General features: G+C 57.7%; 3 protein-coding genes across 3 annotated transcripts in view; 2 read left to right on the top strand and 1 right to left on the bottom strand.

The window, feature by feature from the left end:
• Window positions 1-106: 106 nt before the first annotated feature.
• On the bottom strand, window positions 107-1,130 carry UBL5 (ubiquitin like 5). Its single transcript, XM_074165160.1, has 5 exons — window positions 1,091-1,130; window positions 901-962; window positions 704-787; window positions 518-555; window positions 107-429 (listed from the first exon to the last, which is right to left on the bottom strand). Exons 2-5 carry the CDS (start codon window positions 954-956, stop codon window positions 386-388), a joined length of 222 nt encoding a protein of 73 aa, XP_074021261.1. The 5' UTR covers window positions 957-962; window positions 1,091-1,130; the 3' UTR covers window positions 107-385.
• A 6,030-nt stretch (window positions 1,131-7,160) lies between these two features.
• Window positions 7,161-11,201, top strand: LOC141476476 (hepatic lectin-like). Its single transcript, XM_074165165.1, has 6 exons — window positions 7,161-7,261; window positions 8,235-8,342; window positions 8,961-9,041; window positions 9,416-9,567; window positions 10,444-10,556; window positions 10,838-11,201. The coding sequence occupies exons 1-6, from the start codon at window positions 7,219-7,221 to the stop codon at window positions 10,971-10,973; spliced, it is 633 nt and encodes a 210-aa protein (XP_074021266.1). The 5' UTR covers window positions 7,161-7,218; the 3' UTR covers window positions 10,974-11,201.
• A 1,570-nt stretch (window positions 11,202-12,771) lies between these two features.
• LOC141476448 (LIM homeobox transcription factor 1-alpha-like) overlaps window positions 12,772-17,555 on the top strand; it is a 29,556-nt gene continuing 24,772 nt past the window's right edge. Inside the window, exons 1-3 of the mRNA XM_074165123.1 lie at window positions 12,772-12,955; window positions 13,423-13,500; window positions 17,094-17,280. Coding sequence (XP_074021224.1) covers window positions 12,772-12,955; window positions 13,423-13,500; window positions 17,094-17,280 — 449 coding nt within the window. The remainder of the gene's footprint in view (window positions 12,956-13,422; window positions 13,501-17,093; window positions 17,281-17,555) is intronic.

Here is a 17,555-nt window from a genome sequence, read left to right on the forward strand (position 1 = left end):
TGCCATTGGTGAAAGCGCCCGCCCTTCGGGCGCTCATTGGCTGCGGGCGGGAGGCCGCATTGAGGCCGGAAGCGGGCACGAGCACGTGACCCAGGAGTGGACGGCGGCCGCGGGCGGACAAAAGCCGTAACGCAAAGAGCCCACTTTGGCGGCTCCCGGTGCCCCGTCTCCGCCGCTCCCGCTCCCCCTGGCGCCACCACAGCAACCAACGACTCGAGAGACACGTTTATTATAAACCACTTAAACACTCCAGGGGCAGCTACAGCAGGTTTAGAGCCTCAACATGGCGCCAGCTGGGGAAAACCGGGAGTGGAACAGGGATGAGGAACGGGGACTGTGGTGGGGGGAAGGAGAGCACCGGAGGGGAAGCGGGAAGGAACGGCCGCTACTGGTAGTAGAGCTCTAGGTTCATCCCGTCGTGGATCTCATCTGGAGGATGGAGTTAAGGAAAAAGCAGGGAGGAAAAAAAGGGGAGGAAAAGGTTAAAAATAGAAAACACCCGCCCGGAGAAGGATACAATCCCCCAGCGTGACGTGATCCTTGAAGATGGTGTACCTGCGGGGACAGAAAACACAGTTATCGGGTGGCCGGTACCGTCTCCAGCGGCCGGTATAGCAGGGGAGGGGGGGGAAGGAACCGGGGCCGTCCGGGTCCCCCATCCCGGGCCAAAGGCTGCTTCATCCCCCCCCGGGTCCCCACTCACCACTTCTTGAGGACGATTTTATCCCAACGGGTCCCGGTCTGTGCCGCGATCAGCTTCTTCAGGTCGCGGATGGAATCCTCGGTGCTGGCGGGGGCCGTTAAGGATAAACCGGAGAGGAACCGCATCCCACACACACACCCACACACCCCGGCCACCCCCCCCTTCCCCTCCTCCCAGTCCCGTTTCCCGGAGGATACTTGCATTTGACCCGCACTTTTTTGCCCAGCCGGTCGTTGCAGACGACTTCGATCATGGCGGCCTGAGGGGGGCGATACCGGGGGTTAACGGGGAGGTACCGGGAAAGGGAAAGAGGCACCGGAAAGGGTTATCGGTAATAAAGGGGTTTAAAAAGGGATGTTTAATCCCGCCTCCCCCGCTGGTACCCACCGAGCTCTGCGTCACTCCGCTACAACCGCTCCCCTACGGCGATCCGGAAGTTACCGGGGAGCTCAGCCGGAAGCGGAAGTGACGCGCCAACAGCCCCGCCTCCTTGTTGTCAAGCGGCCAAGATGGCGGCGGCGGAGGTGCCGGTGGTGCCCCATTCCGTGTATACTGCGGGTACTGGAGCCGCTACCGGTGTGGGACCGGCTGCGGGCGGCCAAGATGGGGAGGGCCACCCCCCCCACGGGCAGGGGGCTGAAATAGAAGGGGGGTGGGGGGGGAAATCACTGCACTGTGGGCAAGGGGCTGAGATGGGGGGCGGGTGTGTGTGTCCCCACTGCGGGAACAGGCTGAGATCGGGGGGGGGATCACCCCTCCACGGGCAGGAGACAGATGGAGGGGGCAGAAATCACCCCACTGCAGGCAGGGGCCTGAGATGGATGGGGGGGGCGGAAATGATCGCCCCACTGCAGATAGAGGATCAGGGGTGCCCCCCCCCCCCCCCCCCCCGGCCACAGCCTGGGAACGGGCCCCATTTCTTTCTCACCCCCAGCTCGCCACCCGGATCCTGGGGCAGTGGCATTTCCACGACAGCCCGCAGACACTGCGGCTGCTGGGCGAGCTCCGCATGGCCGTATGCAGTAGCTCCTCTCCCCCGAGGGGCTGGTGGCCACCCCTGGGGAGCACTGTCCCCAGCTCCACCGACTGTCCCCAACAAAGACTGAGCTCTGCCACGTCCATGGTGAGAACATCTCCCCTTTCCTCACCACGCCGGAGCCGAGTCGCTGCAGAATCCCTGACGCCTGGTTCTGCAGATCCACCACGAAGAATCCACTGCGCATTCTGCCCCAGCTGCAGCACCTCATTGTCCACAGCCTCATCTGGTTTTCCAGCCACCATCTGAACATCTCCTGGTGGACAACAGGATGCCCACGAGCCAGCAATGGGCCCCACTGGCCAAGAAGGCCAATGGCATCCTGGGGGGCATCAGGAAGAGTGTGACCAGCAGGTGGAGGGAGGTCATCCCCCCCCTCTGCCCTGCCCTGGGGAGGCCCCATCTGGAGCACTGGGACCAGTTCTGGGCTCCCCAGTTCCAGAAGGACAGGGAACTGCTGCAGAGGGTCCAGCAAAGGGCTACCAAGATGATGAGGGGCCTGGAGCATCTCTCTGCTGAGGAAAGGCTGAGGGACTTGGGTCTGTTTAGTCTGGAGAAGAGAAGGCTGAGGGGGGATCTCATCGATGGTGGGTGTCAGGAGGATGGGGCCGGTCTTTTTCCAGTGGTGCCCAGTGACAGGACAAGAGGGAACGGGCACAGACTTGAACATATGAAGTTCCATCTCAACATGAGGAGGAACTTCTTGACTTTGAGGGTGTCAGAGCCCTGGCAGAGGCTGCCCAGAGAGGTGGTGGAGTCTCCTTCTCTGGAAGCATTCCAACCCCCCCTGGATGGGACCCTGTGGGACCTGCTCTGGGTGCCCCTGCTGTGACAGGGGGTTGGAAGAGATGATCTCCAGAAGGTCCCTTCCAACCCCATAGATTCTGTGATCTCCCAGAGCCACCTGAGAAGATGCTGAGCCTTTTTGGCACCCACCGTGTAACAGAGAGAGGGTTTCGGAGGGCGGCTCCTCACCCGGAGGAGCTGGAGCACCTCACGCTGCTGTGACCTTGACGCCGGTACCGACTCCATGGGCTGTCACACAAAACGTCCCCGGTTCCCGAAGATCAGTGACGTTTGATCACCCGAGGAAAATATGGCCTCAGCAGGACCAGTTTCGCCACCGGCGTCTCCTTCCCCGGACTCACTTCGCTAAACATCAGGCGATGCCTTAACGAGCGTGGAATTTGAGGAGCGAAGTGAGGCGCCCTCCTCCTGCTGCTGAAAACGTGATCTGGGAGCCCAAACCTCCCGCCTCCGGTTAATATCTAACTCCGGTTGCTTCACCGCCCGGTGCGTCCGCTCCGGACTCTGCCGGGGAAGGAATAAACTCAGCGACACGCGCTGGAGCTGCCGGGTTTTGTGGAAGAGCTCGGGTGATGCGCCCAGACAGCGAGCGTTCGTAAATCCGGGGCGTCTTCGCTTCTTGTTTCCCTTCGGATGCGGTTCTTAAGTTACTTTTCAGAAAGGTTTTGGCCCCGTTTGCGCGGGGAAGGGGCTGGTGGGGGCTCTCGGGCATCGCCGGGGGCTGCTGTTACCTCTGGGTTTTGCTGGGAGCCCCCACGGTTCCTCATCACCTTCCATTATCCGCCTCCTCCTCTTCCTCCACGTCCGCTGGGTGTTGTGACGCTGCTATTTTATGCCCTTGAATCAGCCAAGGAGGTTTTTTAAAATCAAATATTGTGTTTATTAAATAAAAATGCTTTTTATTTCTGTTTTCTTCACCTGGTGAGGTTTCAACCCAACCAATGTCTTTGTTAAAATAAAGGACTTGGGCAGGTTTTGACACTGAGCAGCCTCCTCGGGTGTTCCCGGCTGCTCTCCCGGGATGAAGGTCCAAGGGGCAATCCCAGTGGTACTGGAGTCCCCTCGGGAACACCCATCCATTTGTCTCCCCCTTCGTCACCCCCTTCTGTCCCAGCAAAGCTTTTCCCCGGTGGCAGGAAAACACAGGGAATTACAGAGCTCAGACAACCCCCCCCAAATCCTGGAGCCTCTCGATGTCCCAATCCCCTCCCTGAGAGATTCTCCCATGTTTTTTGTGTGTGTGTTGTCCCCCCCCAGATCCAGGGCTGGGCATTTTTTCCCCTCCCTTAAGCCAAGAGAGTTCCCTTTGGAAGCTCAGTGAGAGGATTAATGTCTCAACTGAGCCTTTTTTGCGCTTTTCTTGGAGATTTGGCTGTTTCCCCCCCCCCCCTGCCCCTCTATTCAGCTTGTGCAATAACCCCTTGGGGTTGGGACAGCCCTGGGTGGCACTGACCCCCCCCCCCCCCCTTGGGTGTGACGAAATCTTCAGGTCTTTGTGCCCCGGCCTCCTTTCTCTTCCTCTGCACAATCTCAGTGGGGCTTTGGGGGCAAATAAACACGGGTAAAAACACCCCGGCTCCGCTTTGGAAATCCTCCCAAGGCTGCTCCCTTAACAACCACCGCCGCCTGTTTATCATGAGCCCGGAGATTTACGCGGGGAGTAATTAGCGTTATTAAAGCTCGGAGCGCTCTCTGTCCCAGCGCTCTCTGGGCTCGGGGTAGCCGAGGTAAAACAGCAAAAGGGAAAAATTAAAAATAGGGAAAAAAAACCCACCATCCATCAGTCAGTCAAGAAGCGAAAACCGTTCTCTCGTTCTCCCGATGTTTGCAGAGGGATGTTTGGGAGCCCGAGGGCCCAACGCTCCCAGTGGCAGTTAATATCCCGCGGTCCCCGATTCCCAGTTTTTCCATCGTCTCCAAAAAGCAGCAATTCCCAATTCCCACGGGGCGAAGGGGGGGCTTTGCAGAGCTGGGAGCGGGAGCGGCTGGAAATACCGGGTGACGACGGGCAAATTATAGGGATAAAGGATGAAAAGGGTCTGTTTCCCCCCCCAGTAATGTGACATTCTCCCCCCCCCACACTCCCCCCCCAACTGAAGCTTTTGGGGGGGGGGTGTGTGTGACTGTTCCAGACCCTTATAGAATCATAGAACCATAGAATTGTCTGGGTTGGAAGGGACCTTGGAGATCATCGAGTCCAACCATCAACCCAACTCTGATAAAACCCATCACTAAACCCTGTCTCTAAGCACCACGTCAACCCGTCTCTCAAATCCCTCCAGGGATGGTGCCTCAACCACTTCCCTGGCCAGCCCATTCCAAGGCTTAAGAACCTTTTCCATGGAAAAATTGTTCCTAATGTCCAATCTGAACCTCCCCTGGTGCAACTTCAGGATGTCCCATCTTGTCCCATCGCCTGTTCCTTGGGAGAAGAGACCGACCCCCCCCGGCTACACCCTCCTTTCAGGGAGTTGGAGAGAGCGAGAAGGTCTCCCCTCAGCCTCCTTTTCTCCAGGCTGAACACCCCCAGCTCCCTCAGCCTCTCCTCACAAGTTCTCCAGACCCTTCTCCTTGAGCTCCAGCCCCCTCACCAGCTCCGTTGCCCTTCTCTGGACCCGCTCCAGCCCCTCAATGTCTTTTTTTTTTTGTGGTGAGGGGCCCAAAACTGGACACAGCCCTCGAGGTGGGGTCTCACCAGTGCCCAGCACAGGGGGACCATCACCTCTTGAGTCTTGCTTGCCATGTTGTTCCTGATACAGGGCCAGGATACTGGTGGCCTTCTTGGCCACCTGGGCACACTGCTGGCTCACGTTCAGCCCACAGTCGACCAACACCCCCAGGTCCTTTTCCACCAGGCAGCTCCAGCCACTCTGCCCCAAGGCTGGAGCGTCCATGGGGTTGGTGTGACCCAAGGGCAGGACCCGGCACTTGGCCGTGTTGAACCTCATCCCCTTGGCCTCGGCCCATCCATCCAGCCCGGCCAGAGCCCTCTGCAAAGCCTTTCTACCCTCCAGCAGATCGACGCTCCCATACGACTTGGCGCCATCTGCAAACTTACTGAGGGTGCAAGAGCATCCACACCTGATTTTACAAAGCTGCCAGTGGGATTACGGCTCTCAAGCCAGGGCTGGAAGGAATTCTCTCATTTTTGAGCAGGGAGAAGCATTTACAGCTCTTTTTGTTTGTTTCTTTACCTGAAAGATGAAGAATGGAGCTGTGGCTCTTTCTTTAAAGAGTTCCAAGAACTCCGGCACCACCATCTCAGCCCTGCAAAAGAATTGAATCCTTATTAACCTCAAAGTTCCAGATTCTCAGCAAAAGCCCAACCCAAAAGCCTCCTGCAGCCTCTGGGGTCAGACCAGGCTGCGCTCCAGAACGCCCACAATCTATTTTCAATCACTTTGTTTTAGTTAATTTGTTATACTCAATTAATGCCCATCTGTAGCCCAACCTGGAGAAAACCCCTCAGCCCGATACCCTTCTCTGTCCTTAAAGGAATTTGAAGTAAGTGCTGGGAGTAACTGAAATTTAATAAACAGGGCTAGAACTCTGGTTCAACACTTTTGATCCAGACACAACTTGGGCAAAGAGAGATCGGCGCCCGGAAAACTCACTTGTTTGTACCATATTTCTTCTCAGCCGCTCGGATATCCCTGTCCTCCTGATAGCCTCGGGCATTCTGGTAGTAACAAAGGGGATGTTCCACGGGGAAAGCTCCAGGGAGAAACTGTTTCTCAGCACTTGTTGAACCTCATTATTGCTGTTGAACCATCATTATTGCTTCTCATTTCCAAATTCAGGGGGTTTCTACTCTGTTTATTTCCATTTCGTGGAATTATAGGATTATTTAGGTCGGAAGGGACCTTAAAGATCATCTAGTTCCAACCCCCAATTTCATCTTTTACCAACCTTTACCCTCAACAGCTCTTCCCCCGGCCCAACCTTCCAGCCGTCTCTATGTGCATCGTGTCATCAAACCCCAACTTTTTTTAAAAAATACAGAATAAAAGTGAAACCCTCAGCAAATCCAGCACACCAACCAGCCCCGAGAATCCCATCAGGGCTGAGAGAAGTGAAATCCCCCGACCAAAATGAAAGGAAAACTCAGGGAGACCCAAAACTTTCTGGGTTTTCAATCCCTTAGTCAACAAACTGCTCCTGCGCCTCCATCCCACGTGGATTTACACGTTGATTTACACGATATCAGACCCAAATCCCTTTTATTTTCTCAAATGCATGTGTTGGGGCAGTGCTCTTGCCTCCAACTCCCATTTCCAAATCAAAGCCCATTCCCGACTTTTCCAGGCCGTTTCCAAAGCGTTTTCCACTTGCTCGGAGGAAACACCTTCAAAAAACTGGAGAATTTGCCCCCCCCCTTTTTTTTTCCTCCAAAAAAAGGGTGGGGAAGAGTCACAAACACAAAGGGTGCCCAGTTGGGCTGGAGGAAAAACCTCACGATGGTGGAATTATTGGAAGTGGACACAATCCAAGCTGCTATTTTGAGAGGACAAACCAATAGGACACAACCTGAAAACATGTTGGTTAAATTATAACCTTTGGACCCAACGTCCCCAGAGGTTTTGTGAGGTCCCCTCTTCCAGAGATTCCGGGGGGGGAAAAAGGTTCTACTTTCTCCAACGCCGCGTCCCCCTCCCAGCCTCAGCTTCCCAGGATGGATGAGGAACATCTTCACGACGATCTGCGCGTTTTTAAAGGTAAACCCCCAACCCTGTGACCCATCCCCTCGAGGAGCTGGGCAGGAGCAAAGAGGGGAAGGAGTCCATACCTTGTCTCATTGTCCTTCTTCACCAACACTCTTGGTTCCTGAGGGAGAGGAAGGTCCGTGTTCTCCTTCCTCCTCTCTTTAGGCAGCTTAGCTAATTAGAGGTCACGGGGTTGATCGGTTGGGATGGGGAACCCCATCCTGATGAGTTTGGCCCCCAAGGTTGAGGCTGAGATGGAAGAGGAGGGAAGGGGACGTAGGTGTGGGTTGTCACTGAGATGGTGGTGTGAAGCTGGTGGTGCCCAACCAGTGACACCTGAGAACCTTCAGCCTCGGAAGCGTCCGCGACCAGAGCAAAATGAGGCTTTTCCCAGAACCTTCCCAAATGGGGCTCCCCAAACCCAGTGGCCCAGACCCTTGGAAACCTCCCCTGGTTGAACTGTGGAACCCGAAGGCATTTCCAAGGTTCAGCCCCTCCGAGAAGGGCACCTGATGCCAGCCGGGGGCCACCAAAGAGCCCTCTGGGCCACGGACCATCACTTGGGCAACAATTCCCCTTTTGAGAAGGGTTCCTGGGCGGCCAGGAGGGTTTAGAAACGTGTCACAGCCCAAAATACGTGGCGTTGGCTTCTAATTTCTTTTCATTTTGCTTATGTGGTACCGGTGATCCCCTGCCCCGACCTTTAGCGAGGCCACCCCGGGTGCTGGGTGACAACCGTGGGGTCTGGGGGAGCTTTCAGCCCCCCGGGGTGGGGTGTGGGGGGGGGGTCCCAAGAAGAATTATCATCAACATTTTGGCTTCTGTAGCAAATCGTTAACTCTTGCGGGTTATTTATTAACCCTTCTATAAATGGAACCAGAGGAGCTTTGAAAAAAAAACACCCCCCGGTGATTCGAGGAGGGGGGGAGATATTTCCACATCTCTTTTGTTTTCTTTTCTTTTTTTTTTTTTTTTTTTTTTAAAGACAGAAACGTCTTCCAGCAGAAGCTGAGATCCTTTTGCACCGTATATTTGCTCCTGGCCCTCTCCTTTTTCCTGATCATCACCCTCTCCGCCGTGTCGCTCTCCAGAGGTACTGGGACTCAGCTAATTAATTAGGCAGGTAGGACCGAGAGAGCCAGGAGCTCTGAGCCCACGCTCCTGCTCTAACAAGACTCTAAAGGTCCTAATTCCTCAGGACGGGGTGGCCGGAGGAGCTCCCAGACTGTCCCATGTAGTGACCGCTGATGTCCACATTACCGTCTAGATAGAAAATATATTTTAAAATATAGAAATAGATGTAAAAATAGCTATAAATATGTAAAAATGTCTATAAATATATTTAAAAATCTATAAATACATTTAAAATATGCAAAATTATCTATAAATATATTTAAAATACACAAAAATATCTATAAATATATTTAAAATATATAAATATAATCTATAAATATCTACAAATATACATTTTAACAAATATATAAATACATAAAATGCCAGCTAATCTAAGCTAAAAGCCGGTATTTTAAGTTTCCTGGGATTTTCGTGCCCCGGAGGCTGCTGGAAAAGCACATCCCCAGGAGAATAAGGGACAACCCACACCTTTAGCCTCGGGGGGGGGGGATGTTTTTGCCGGGGAAACCTCAGCGCCCGGGGGGGTGGGGGGCAACGCAACCGATAACCCGTTTTTCTCTCTCTCTTTCTCGAATAGTTTCAGCCCTTTCCTCTAAACTCAACGAGGTGCATACGGAAGAGAAGCAGAACCAGAACATTTCCGGCAGGGATTTTCTCCGTGAGTCCTGGCCCCTGCCCAAACCCGAAAGGGGTTGTTTTATTCTCTCTCCCCCTCTAAAGTTTCCCTAAATTGTCCCCAAAATTCTCCTGCTTCGCTACACGGTGCAGGGCATCCCTCTCCTTCCCACTTTGCTGCTCTTCCAGCAGCAAACAATTCTATATTTTAGGAAAAAAAGCAAATTTTCCTTTTAATAGAGGTTTTTTTGGGGGTGCTGCCTTCGTGGCAACCCAATATCCAAGGAGCTTCAGGGCTGAGCCTTTGTGTCTGCGCCGGTTTGGCACTGGGAAAACCCTGGGATGATCCCGGCGAGGAGCAGCTCGGCCACCCGCCATCCCCCTGACTTTTCCCCCTCCTCCTTCTTCTTTTGCCAGTGTTTCCCTGCGGGCCCGACACCAGGGAATGGGAATACTTTGATGGAAAATGTTATTACTTCTCCCTCACCCGGATGAGCTGGCACAAGGCGAAGGTCCGGTGTGAGGAGATGCACTCCCAGTTGGCTGTCATCAACAGCTACGCCAAGCAGGTAAAGATCCCAGCTCCGGGCAGGAAAACCCAGATTTGCCCAAATCCTGCCCAAAGACCCTGAAGAGCAATCCCCGGGGACTGTCCTGCACCACCCCCCCCACCCCCCCCAGGAGCTGGGAGCGGGGGCTGTTATCCTGTGCATCAGCCAGCAGAGAGCAGGCAGGACCTGCGCTGCCCGTCCCCTGCCTGCATCCCGGGCTCTGCCTGGCTGCGGGAGCTTGGACACAGATCCGCTCCTGGAATCAGAGAACCAGAGACTGCTTTGGGTGGGAAGGGACCTTAAAGACCATCGAGTTCCGTCCCCGGACACCTCCCACCAGACCCAAGGTCGCTCCAAGCCCCGTCCAACCTTGGCCTTGAACCCCTCCAGGGATGGAGCAGCCACAGCTTCTCTGGGCAACCTGGGCCAGGCTCTCACCACCCTCAGAGCGAACAATTTCTTCCTAAATCTCACCTAAATCTCCCCTCTTTCAGTTCAAAACCCTTCCCCCTCATCCCATGGCTCCCCTCCCTCATCCCTGCTCCCTCCCCAGCTTTCCTGGAGCCCCTTGAGGGACTGGAAGGGGCTCCAAGGTCTCCCTGGAGCCTTCTCTTCTCCAGGCTGAACCCCCCCAACTCTCTCAGCCTGTCCTCCCAGCAGAGGGGCTCCAGCCCTCCCAGCATCTCCGGGGCCTCCTCCGGCCCCGCTCCGACACCTCCGTGTCCTTCTGATGGCCCCAGAGCCGGAGGCAGCACCATTTATCCTTCTCCTCCACCTTGTAAATAAATAGCCCAGAGCAGAGTTGTTCCTCTCCGGCTCCTCCACGGTGCAGACACGGAGCTCGAGGGGCCGGTTCCTGGTGCTTTTCCCTCCTGATCCCTCTCCCCGCTGCAGAATTTTGTCATGTTCAGGACAAGGAATGAGCGTTTCTGGATCGGGCTGACCGACGAGAACTCGGAAGGGGAATGGGAATGGATCGACGGGACCGACTATAAAACCACCTTCACGTGAGTGGTGGTCCCCCTGCCCTGAGTTTTCGTGCCCGTTGCCCCAAAACAGCCGGCACCTTCCCTGCCTGCACCCCCTGTTTCACCCAGCAGACTGGGTTTCTTCACCCACATCCACACGTGTGGATCCACACGAGGTCTAACAGCATCAGAGACAAGAATTAGCATCTAAAATCATCTCCAATCAGCCAGGTTTAGCAAGTCCCGGACCTGGGAAAAAGCTGCTCTGCTCAGCCGCCTGCCCCTGCTGCCCTCTAACACTTTGGTCCTTCTCCACCCAGGTTTTGGAAGGAGGGAGAACCCAACAACAGCGGCAACAACGAAGATTGCGCCCACGTCTGGGTCTCCGGGCAGTGGAACGACGTCTACTGCACCTACGAGTGCTACTACGTCTGCGAAAAGCCTCTGCCCCACTGAGCCGAGCCGCGCGCGGAGGCACCGGCCGAAGCCCCGGCGCCGCAAACGGTCCTTTTTTTCTTCTTAATTTATACTGTCCGAGCGCCCGCTCCCCGCTCTTCCTCCCCACCGCGCTGTCCCGAGGAAGAGCAGGGTCAGGTTTTGATGGTCCTAAGCAATATACGCAGGAATCCGGGTTCTCCGTGGGGAGCTCAGCCTAATAAAGGACGATTATTGCTCTGGTTAACGAAGCTCCTGCGTGTGTGTGTGTGAAGGGGTGGGGGGGCGAGCTGGGGCTGCAGACGGACATCGGGCAGGTCAGCAGGAAGGCTGGGGACAAGGGGGACACGAGGGACAGATAGGATAAAGGTTTTGAGCTAAAAGAGGGGAGATTCAGCCTAGATATAAGAAATTCCTTCTGCTGAGGGTGGTGAGACCAGAATGGTTTGAGTGGGAAGGGACCCTTAAAGCACACACCCCCCCCCCAGTGCCACCCCCTGCCCTGGGCAGGGACACCTCCCACCAGACCAGGTCGCTCCAAGCCCCCTCCAACCTTGGCCTTGAACCCCTCCAGGGATGGGGCAGCCACAGCTTCTCTGGGCAACCTGGGCCAGGCTCTCACCACCCTCAGAGGGAAGAATTCCTTCCTAAATCTCATCTCAGTCTCCCCTCTTTGATGCCCCGTCCCTGGGAACATTCAAGGTCAGGTTGGACAGGACTTTGAGTGACCTGGGCTGGGTGGAGAAGGCCCTGCTGATGGAATCATGGAAGGATTTGGGTGGGAAGGGACCTTAAAGACCATCGAGTTCCATCCCCGGACACCTCCCACCAGACCAGGTCACTCCAAGTCCCATCCAACCTTGGCCTTGAACCCCTCCAGGGATGGGGCAGCCACAGCTTCTCTGGGCAACCTGGGCCAGGCTCTCACCACCCTCACAGCAAAGAGTTTCTTCCCCAAATTCTCATCTCAATCTCCCCTCTTTGATGCCCCGTCCCTGGGAACATTCAAGGTCAGGTTGGATCTTTGAGCGACCTGGGCTGGGTGGAGACGGCCCTGTTCATGGAATCACGGAAGGGTTTGGGTTGGAAGGGACCTTAAAGCCCCCCCAGTGCCACCTCCTGCTCTGGGCAGGGACGCCTCCCACCAGACCAGTGCACACGCGTGTGCGTGCACTGCAAGGTGTGTGTGTGTGCACACGCGTGTGTGTGCACTGTACGGTGCGTGTGCGCTCTCAGTCACCCGGTACCGGGGGTGCCCGGCCGTGCCCAACCCCATCCCGAGGGACACCCCCCGGGCCGCAGCCCCGAGGTCCTGCCCGGTGCCCGGTGCCCGGTTCCTGGGGCCGCTCCAGGAGCTCCGGCCCCGCCGCTCGGTCCCGGTTGGCAGCGGGCAGCCCCCGGCCCGCTCCCCCCCCCCCCGCTTCCCCCTCGGTTCCCCGGACGATGCCCGCGGTGGATTTGTCCCAGGAGCCGCGGGAGGGACGCGGACACCGACCCGGCGGAGCCCCGGCCCCCCGCCGCCCCCCGCCCCGCTCCCGTGCCGCCCCACCGGGACCGTCCCCGGGGTCGAGCGGAGCGACGTTCGCCCCGACGGCGGGAGGACGCTCCTCCGCCTGCCCTGTCGGCGACACGGCTGTCGTGACAGAGCCCGGCAGCCCCGCGGTGAGCGGCGGATTAACGAGACCGGTGGCACGGAACCTCCCCCCCCCCCAGTCCCCCCTCCCCTCCCGCCCTCCGCCGTCGGTATCGCCCCTTGGGCGCACCGGGCGCCCTGGGAGGGGTCCGGACCGGGGTTTTTGGGGGGGGGTCCCCCGCCTTGATGGGGCCCCCGGCGCGTTCCCGGCTCAGGCGCGCTCCCGGGGGAGGCGGGGGGCGGCGGCGCTCACGGGCGCGGGCGCGGAGACGGGCGGGGGCTGCGCGCTCTGCCCCGCGCACGGTCGCGCCCCGCTCCGCTCCTCTCCCTTCCCCGCCCTGCCGGTACCGGTGCCGGTATCGTTATCCCGGTAAGTACCCCAAGAGTGGACGGGGCGGGAGGGGATGCGGGGCCGGTAAACCGACCGGCGGGGATGTCCCGTACGGGGGCGGAAGGTGGGGGCGACACGGGTGTGCGCCCCGTCTGGAAGCGGAGAGACCGGCACCGACCCCGGCTCCGGCAGCGGCAGCGGCACCGGCAGCGCAGGGACCCGTCGGGCGCAGGGACGCGACGGGACGGGACGGGACGGGGGGGTGGGTGAAACACCGCGGCCGCAGCCCCCGGGGTGGGTTCCGGTGATACCGGGGGCAAGGTCGGTCTTAACCCCAACGGGACCGGGAGGAGGGGAACGGGTGGACGCAGCCGCCGCCGGGATTTCGTTGCCGTTCGTTAAAGCGGAGCTCCGGGAGGCGGAAAACGAACCGGGAGGCAGCGGGCAGCCCCGACCCAGAGGAGAGGCGACCGGTCCCGGTCCTTAACGCTCCTCTCCGCCCGCAGCCCCCGCGCTGGCCGCCGGCATGAAGACGGAAGAGGCTCCGTCCTGCCTGCAGCAGGCAACGCCGGTCCTGGGCTTCGGTGAGTGTCGGAGAGACCGGGAGCGGGTGCCACGTACCGGGGACCGGGGAGACCCCCAGCCCACCCAGCCCGGGCTGCTCAGGCAGCATCCGTGGCTGCTCGCCCCATCTTCATCCTCATCCTCATCCTCATCCTCCCCGGGCCGCTCCGGGGGTCTCGGGTGTCCTCAAGTTGCAGCGGGATCAGCCTCGCTGCCTGTTTTCTCCCCAAAATCCAATCCCAACTGCCATCAGCTGCATCCCCTGCTCCTCCGCGGGGTTTATTCCCTGCTTGGGAAGGAAATTCCTTCCCCCCCCCCCCTCCCCGGGATTGTTGGGGTGAGCAGGGGAGAGGGACCCCCCCCTCGCCCTCGCTCTGCCTAGCTTTGTGGTTTGCCAATTTTGAGGCAACAAAAAGCCACGGCGAGATGTTGGCACGCCGCAAAATGCCATCCTGTGACCCCAGAGCAGCTGCGGCTCCATGGGCTGAGGTTGTCCTTAACGGCACCGAGCCCGGAGGGGACAGGGGACACCGCCACCATCCATCCCTTGCTTGTCCCGACCTCCCGGATAAGCCCCTCAGTTCATCCCGGTCCTTCGCTAATTTTCGGGAGCATCCCGTGCGGGGCCGGGCTGTGGTCGCGTGGCCCCCAACCATCGATAGCCGGTTTTTCTGACCCAAATTTTAAATGCCAGCGAGGATATTTGCCCAACGGAACTGGCGGGGGGGAGTCCCCGTGCCCTGAGAGGGCCTGGATGCCGGGGGGGGGTGTGTTAATTTTGGATAATACTGGGATGAGGGAGCCGGGAGCTGCCTCCCTCCCAGTCCACGCTGGGCTCGGGTCGCGTCCCCCTCGTCCTCCCTTTTCCCTTTCTCTAAGTGCCGCAACATGGTGGGTTGGGATTGCTCTTCCTTAATGTATTTACTGCTCCAAAGTGTCGTGGTTTTATAACCCTGGGGTTTTTAGGGCAGCGTAAGGCAGAATCTCCTTTACTTTCAGTTTTACCTCTTTTTCCCGGGCTGGCTGGCTGGCTGGGGGGAGATTCAGGCAAATCTTACAGTTTTCCCGGGATTTCTCACATCCCCTGGAGCTCGGGATCGCTCGCTCCTCTCCCGGTGTGTTACGGCATCGCCGTGACTGTGGCCTTGTGCCGAGCGAGACTCGGCTGTGAATTATCACCGGGCAGTAACCTCCGCTCCGGGCCCTGGCCCTGCATCCTGAGCCCCGGCACGGGCAGGGAGCAGGCAGGGAACAGGCAGGATTCTGCTGCCTCCCACCATCCCGCATCCCCGGCATCCTCCTGCCCATTCCCCGAGCCAGAGGGAGGGACAAACAGCCCCCGGGGCTGAAGTTTTGTGTCTTTCCCTTTGAGACAGATCCCACATTCCCAGAGTTCCCTGGCGATTTAACTGGCTGCTCTCAGACTAATTTACCGTTAGATTATTCCCTGCTTCCCCCCCCACCCTGAAATTAAAAAGGATTTTTGAGGATTTTGAGCCCCGGATGCCTCAAACCCACTGGAGGTTTGGCTGGTCCCGCAGTGACAGGCAGCCCATGGGGTCAAAGGCAAGAAGGGGGAAAATATTTGACTCCAGAAGTTAATAATGGAGGAAAAAAGTGGGAAGTGAAGGCTTGACGTGGGATAAATATCCACAGAGAAGCTCTGCACGTGCTCCTGGGACGGGGTCGCTTGTGGCCTTGGCCATCCACGCTGTCCTCCTGGCGTTACGGCTCCGGCGTCACCAGCCCCGCGTTCATTTTTCCTCTTCTTGGGCAAAAATCCCCATTTCCACCCCTGATCTGCCGGATCCCGACCTGCAGCAGAGCTCTCAGGGTCTGGTCCCTTCCAGCTGATGCTGTCACCCCATTTCCAGGTCCCAGCGCCTTAATTAACGAGCTGTGATGAACCTGGGACTGGGCTCGCCCCAGCGGCCGGCGTCACCCGGGCGCGTGGCTGCAGGCTCAGCCGGTGGGAAGCCGGAGATGCAGGACCCGAACACCGCAATGAAGGGGGGGCAGAGGCCACCGTCGCACAAGACCCCCCCCATTTTCAGGTGCATAGAAAGCCCGAATGAGCCCGATTTCTCCCCCCCACAAACAGTCCCTCCTGCGTTGGTGTGACGACAGCAGAGGCAGAGAGCGTTTGCTGTGGTTTCAAGTGATTTCAGGACTTTGGGAAAGCATCTGTAGCTAAAATTGGGACAGAAAAAGTGTCCAGGAGGCTTCCCGCTGGTGGATGTTTTCTGCCTGCCTGTATTTTGCCCCCACCGTGGTGGTCCTGCCTGCTCCCTGCCCCACTCATCATCCTCCCACCACCAACTTGAGCCCGCTGAGGCGGAGGAGCTGGAGAGCAAGTTGCTGGTGGGGTGATGGAGGGTCCTGGCCGGGATCTTCATCAGAGGAGGAGCGTGGTCAGGTGTAAGAGCTGCTTCCCAGAGCCTGGGAGAGAAGACCTGCAGGGCTGGGAAAGGCTCTGCATCTTCCTGGAGAAGCAGAAAATCCCCTTTTGCAGGAGATGCTGCTGGGTCAGGGCTCCTCTGGGTCCCCCAGCCTTGTGTTCTCCATGGGAAGGTCTCTCCTGCCGTTTGTCTTCTTGTCTTTTGCCTCCTTGCCCTGGGCCAGTGCCCAAATTAGAGCTGGGCTTAGTGTTCCCCCCTCGACCCCCCATTCCTTGAAGACCTTGGTTGCCCTTGGCTGCTCGCTGCCTTTTTAAAACAGCCCTCAGCTTCATCCCTGGGATGCCACCAGCCCTCCAAGCCTTCGAGGAGGGCTTGGGGAGGTGTTACCCCAGGATCCACAAGATTTTGGGGAGGGTAAAAGCCTGGCAAGGCTGGAGAGGACAGAGATAAGTGCTCGTAAAACCCAAGGAGCTTGGCAGGGTGGAGGTTGGGGACGTCGGAGAGGGTGCCGCTGCCTGGCTCAGCCTGAAGCCCAGATCCAGCGCGCCAGATAGTGCATTTATTACTCACTCCTTTACCTTGAAGTTATCATGACGAAGCCTTTGAAGAGCGGCCATAGATTTCCATGTCGATAACAAGGAGGAGGGAAAAAAAAAATAAAATCATAATCCCGAAGCTCTGGAGCCTTTTTACGCAGCTCTTAGCACCAAACCTGGGGTGAAACTGGACAAAATTCCCACTCAGGTCTGTCCTCTGACCTGCACCAAGGTTTAAACAAGCTCAGCACCCACTGCCCCCTGTCGAGACACACATATATCTGCTCTCCCGTTCCCAAATGTGTGTTCTCCACGTCTTCTATGAGCTTCCAAGAGACGTGGCCTTGGGGTTCCCTTCGAATTTACCACCTGCAGAGAAACCCAGAACCTGCTGCTTTTGCAGAGCCAGCTTCGCTGTTTATATTTGAGGTTGTCACAAAAAAAACCCCTCCGTGCCCAGCCTCCTTCTCCCTCTCCTGCACTAACACCACGTGGCTTTAAAAAACCAAAAAGGCAAAAAAACCCCATCAGTAGATGATTCCAAGGCCAAGCATCACCCCCCCAAAAAGGGCCCAAAAAGGCAGGCACTATTCCTGCAGGACACGATGCCCCCCCTCCCCGGCAAAGGAAACCTCCTTCTCACGCCTCCTTTCCCTCCCCCCCCGCCCCGATGCCCAGGTTCGGATTCCAAGATGCGGGAGGTTTGCGCCGGCTGCGACACCCCCATCTCCGACCGGTTCCTGCTGCGAGTCAACGAGCGCTCCTGGCACGAAGGCTGCGTGAAATGCGCCGTCTGCCTCCAGCCGCTCTCCGGGACCTGCTACTGCCGCAACCGGCAGCTCTACTGCAAACACGACTACGAGAAGTAGGTGCCCTCCGTTTTTTTTTTTTCCTCCCATTTTTCCATCCTTCTCGGCTCCCTTTCGAGTCTGGTGGAGGCTCAGTCGCGAGGTGGGGTTCTGGAAGAGCGGGCGGCCAAAGGGTGTCGTGGTGTGGGTGTCACGTAGGCTGGTGAGGACCGGGTGAGGTGATCAGGACCAGAGAGGTGTCCTGCAAAGGGACGGTGTCCAAATAGAGGGATGGAAGCGTTCGGCTTTGATGTAACGCGGTGACGTGGCGGGGATGAAGAGGCAGAAGGAT

Source organism: Numenius arquata, chromosome 33 (genome assembly GCF_964106895.1).
Source record: "Numenius arquata chromosome 33, bNumArq3.hap1.1, whole genome shotgun sequence".
Lineage (NCBI taxonomy): Eukaryota > Metazoa > Chordata > Aves > Charadriiformes > Scolopacidae > Numenius > Numenius arquata.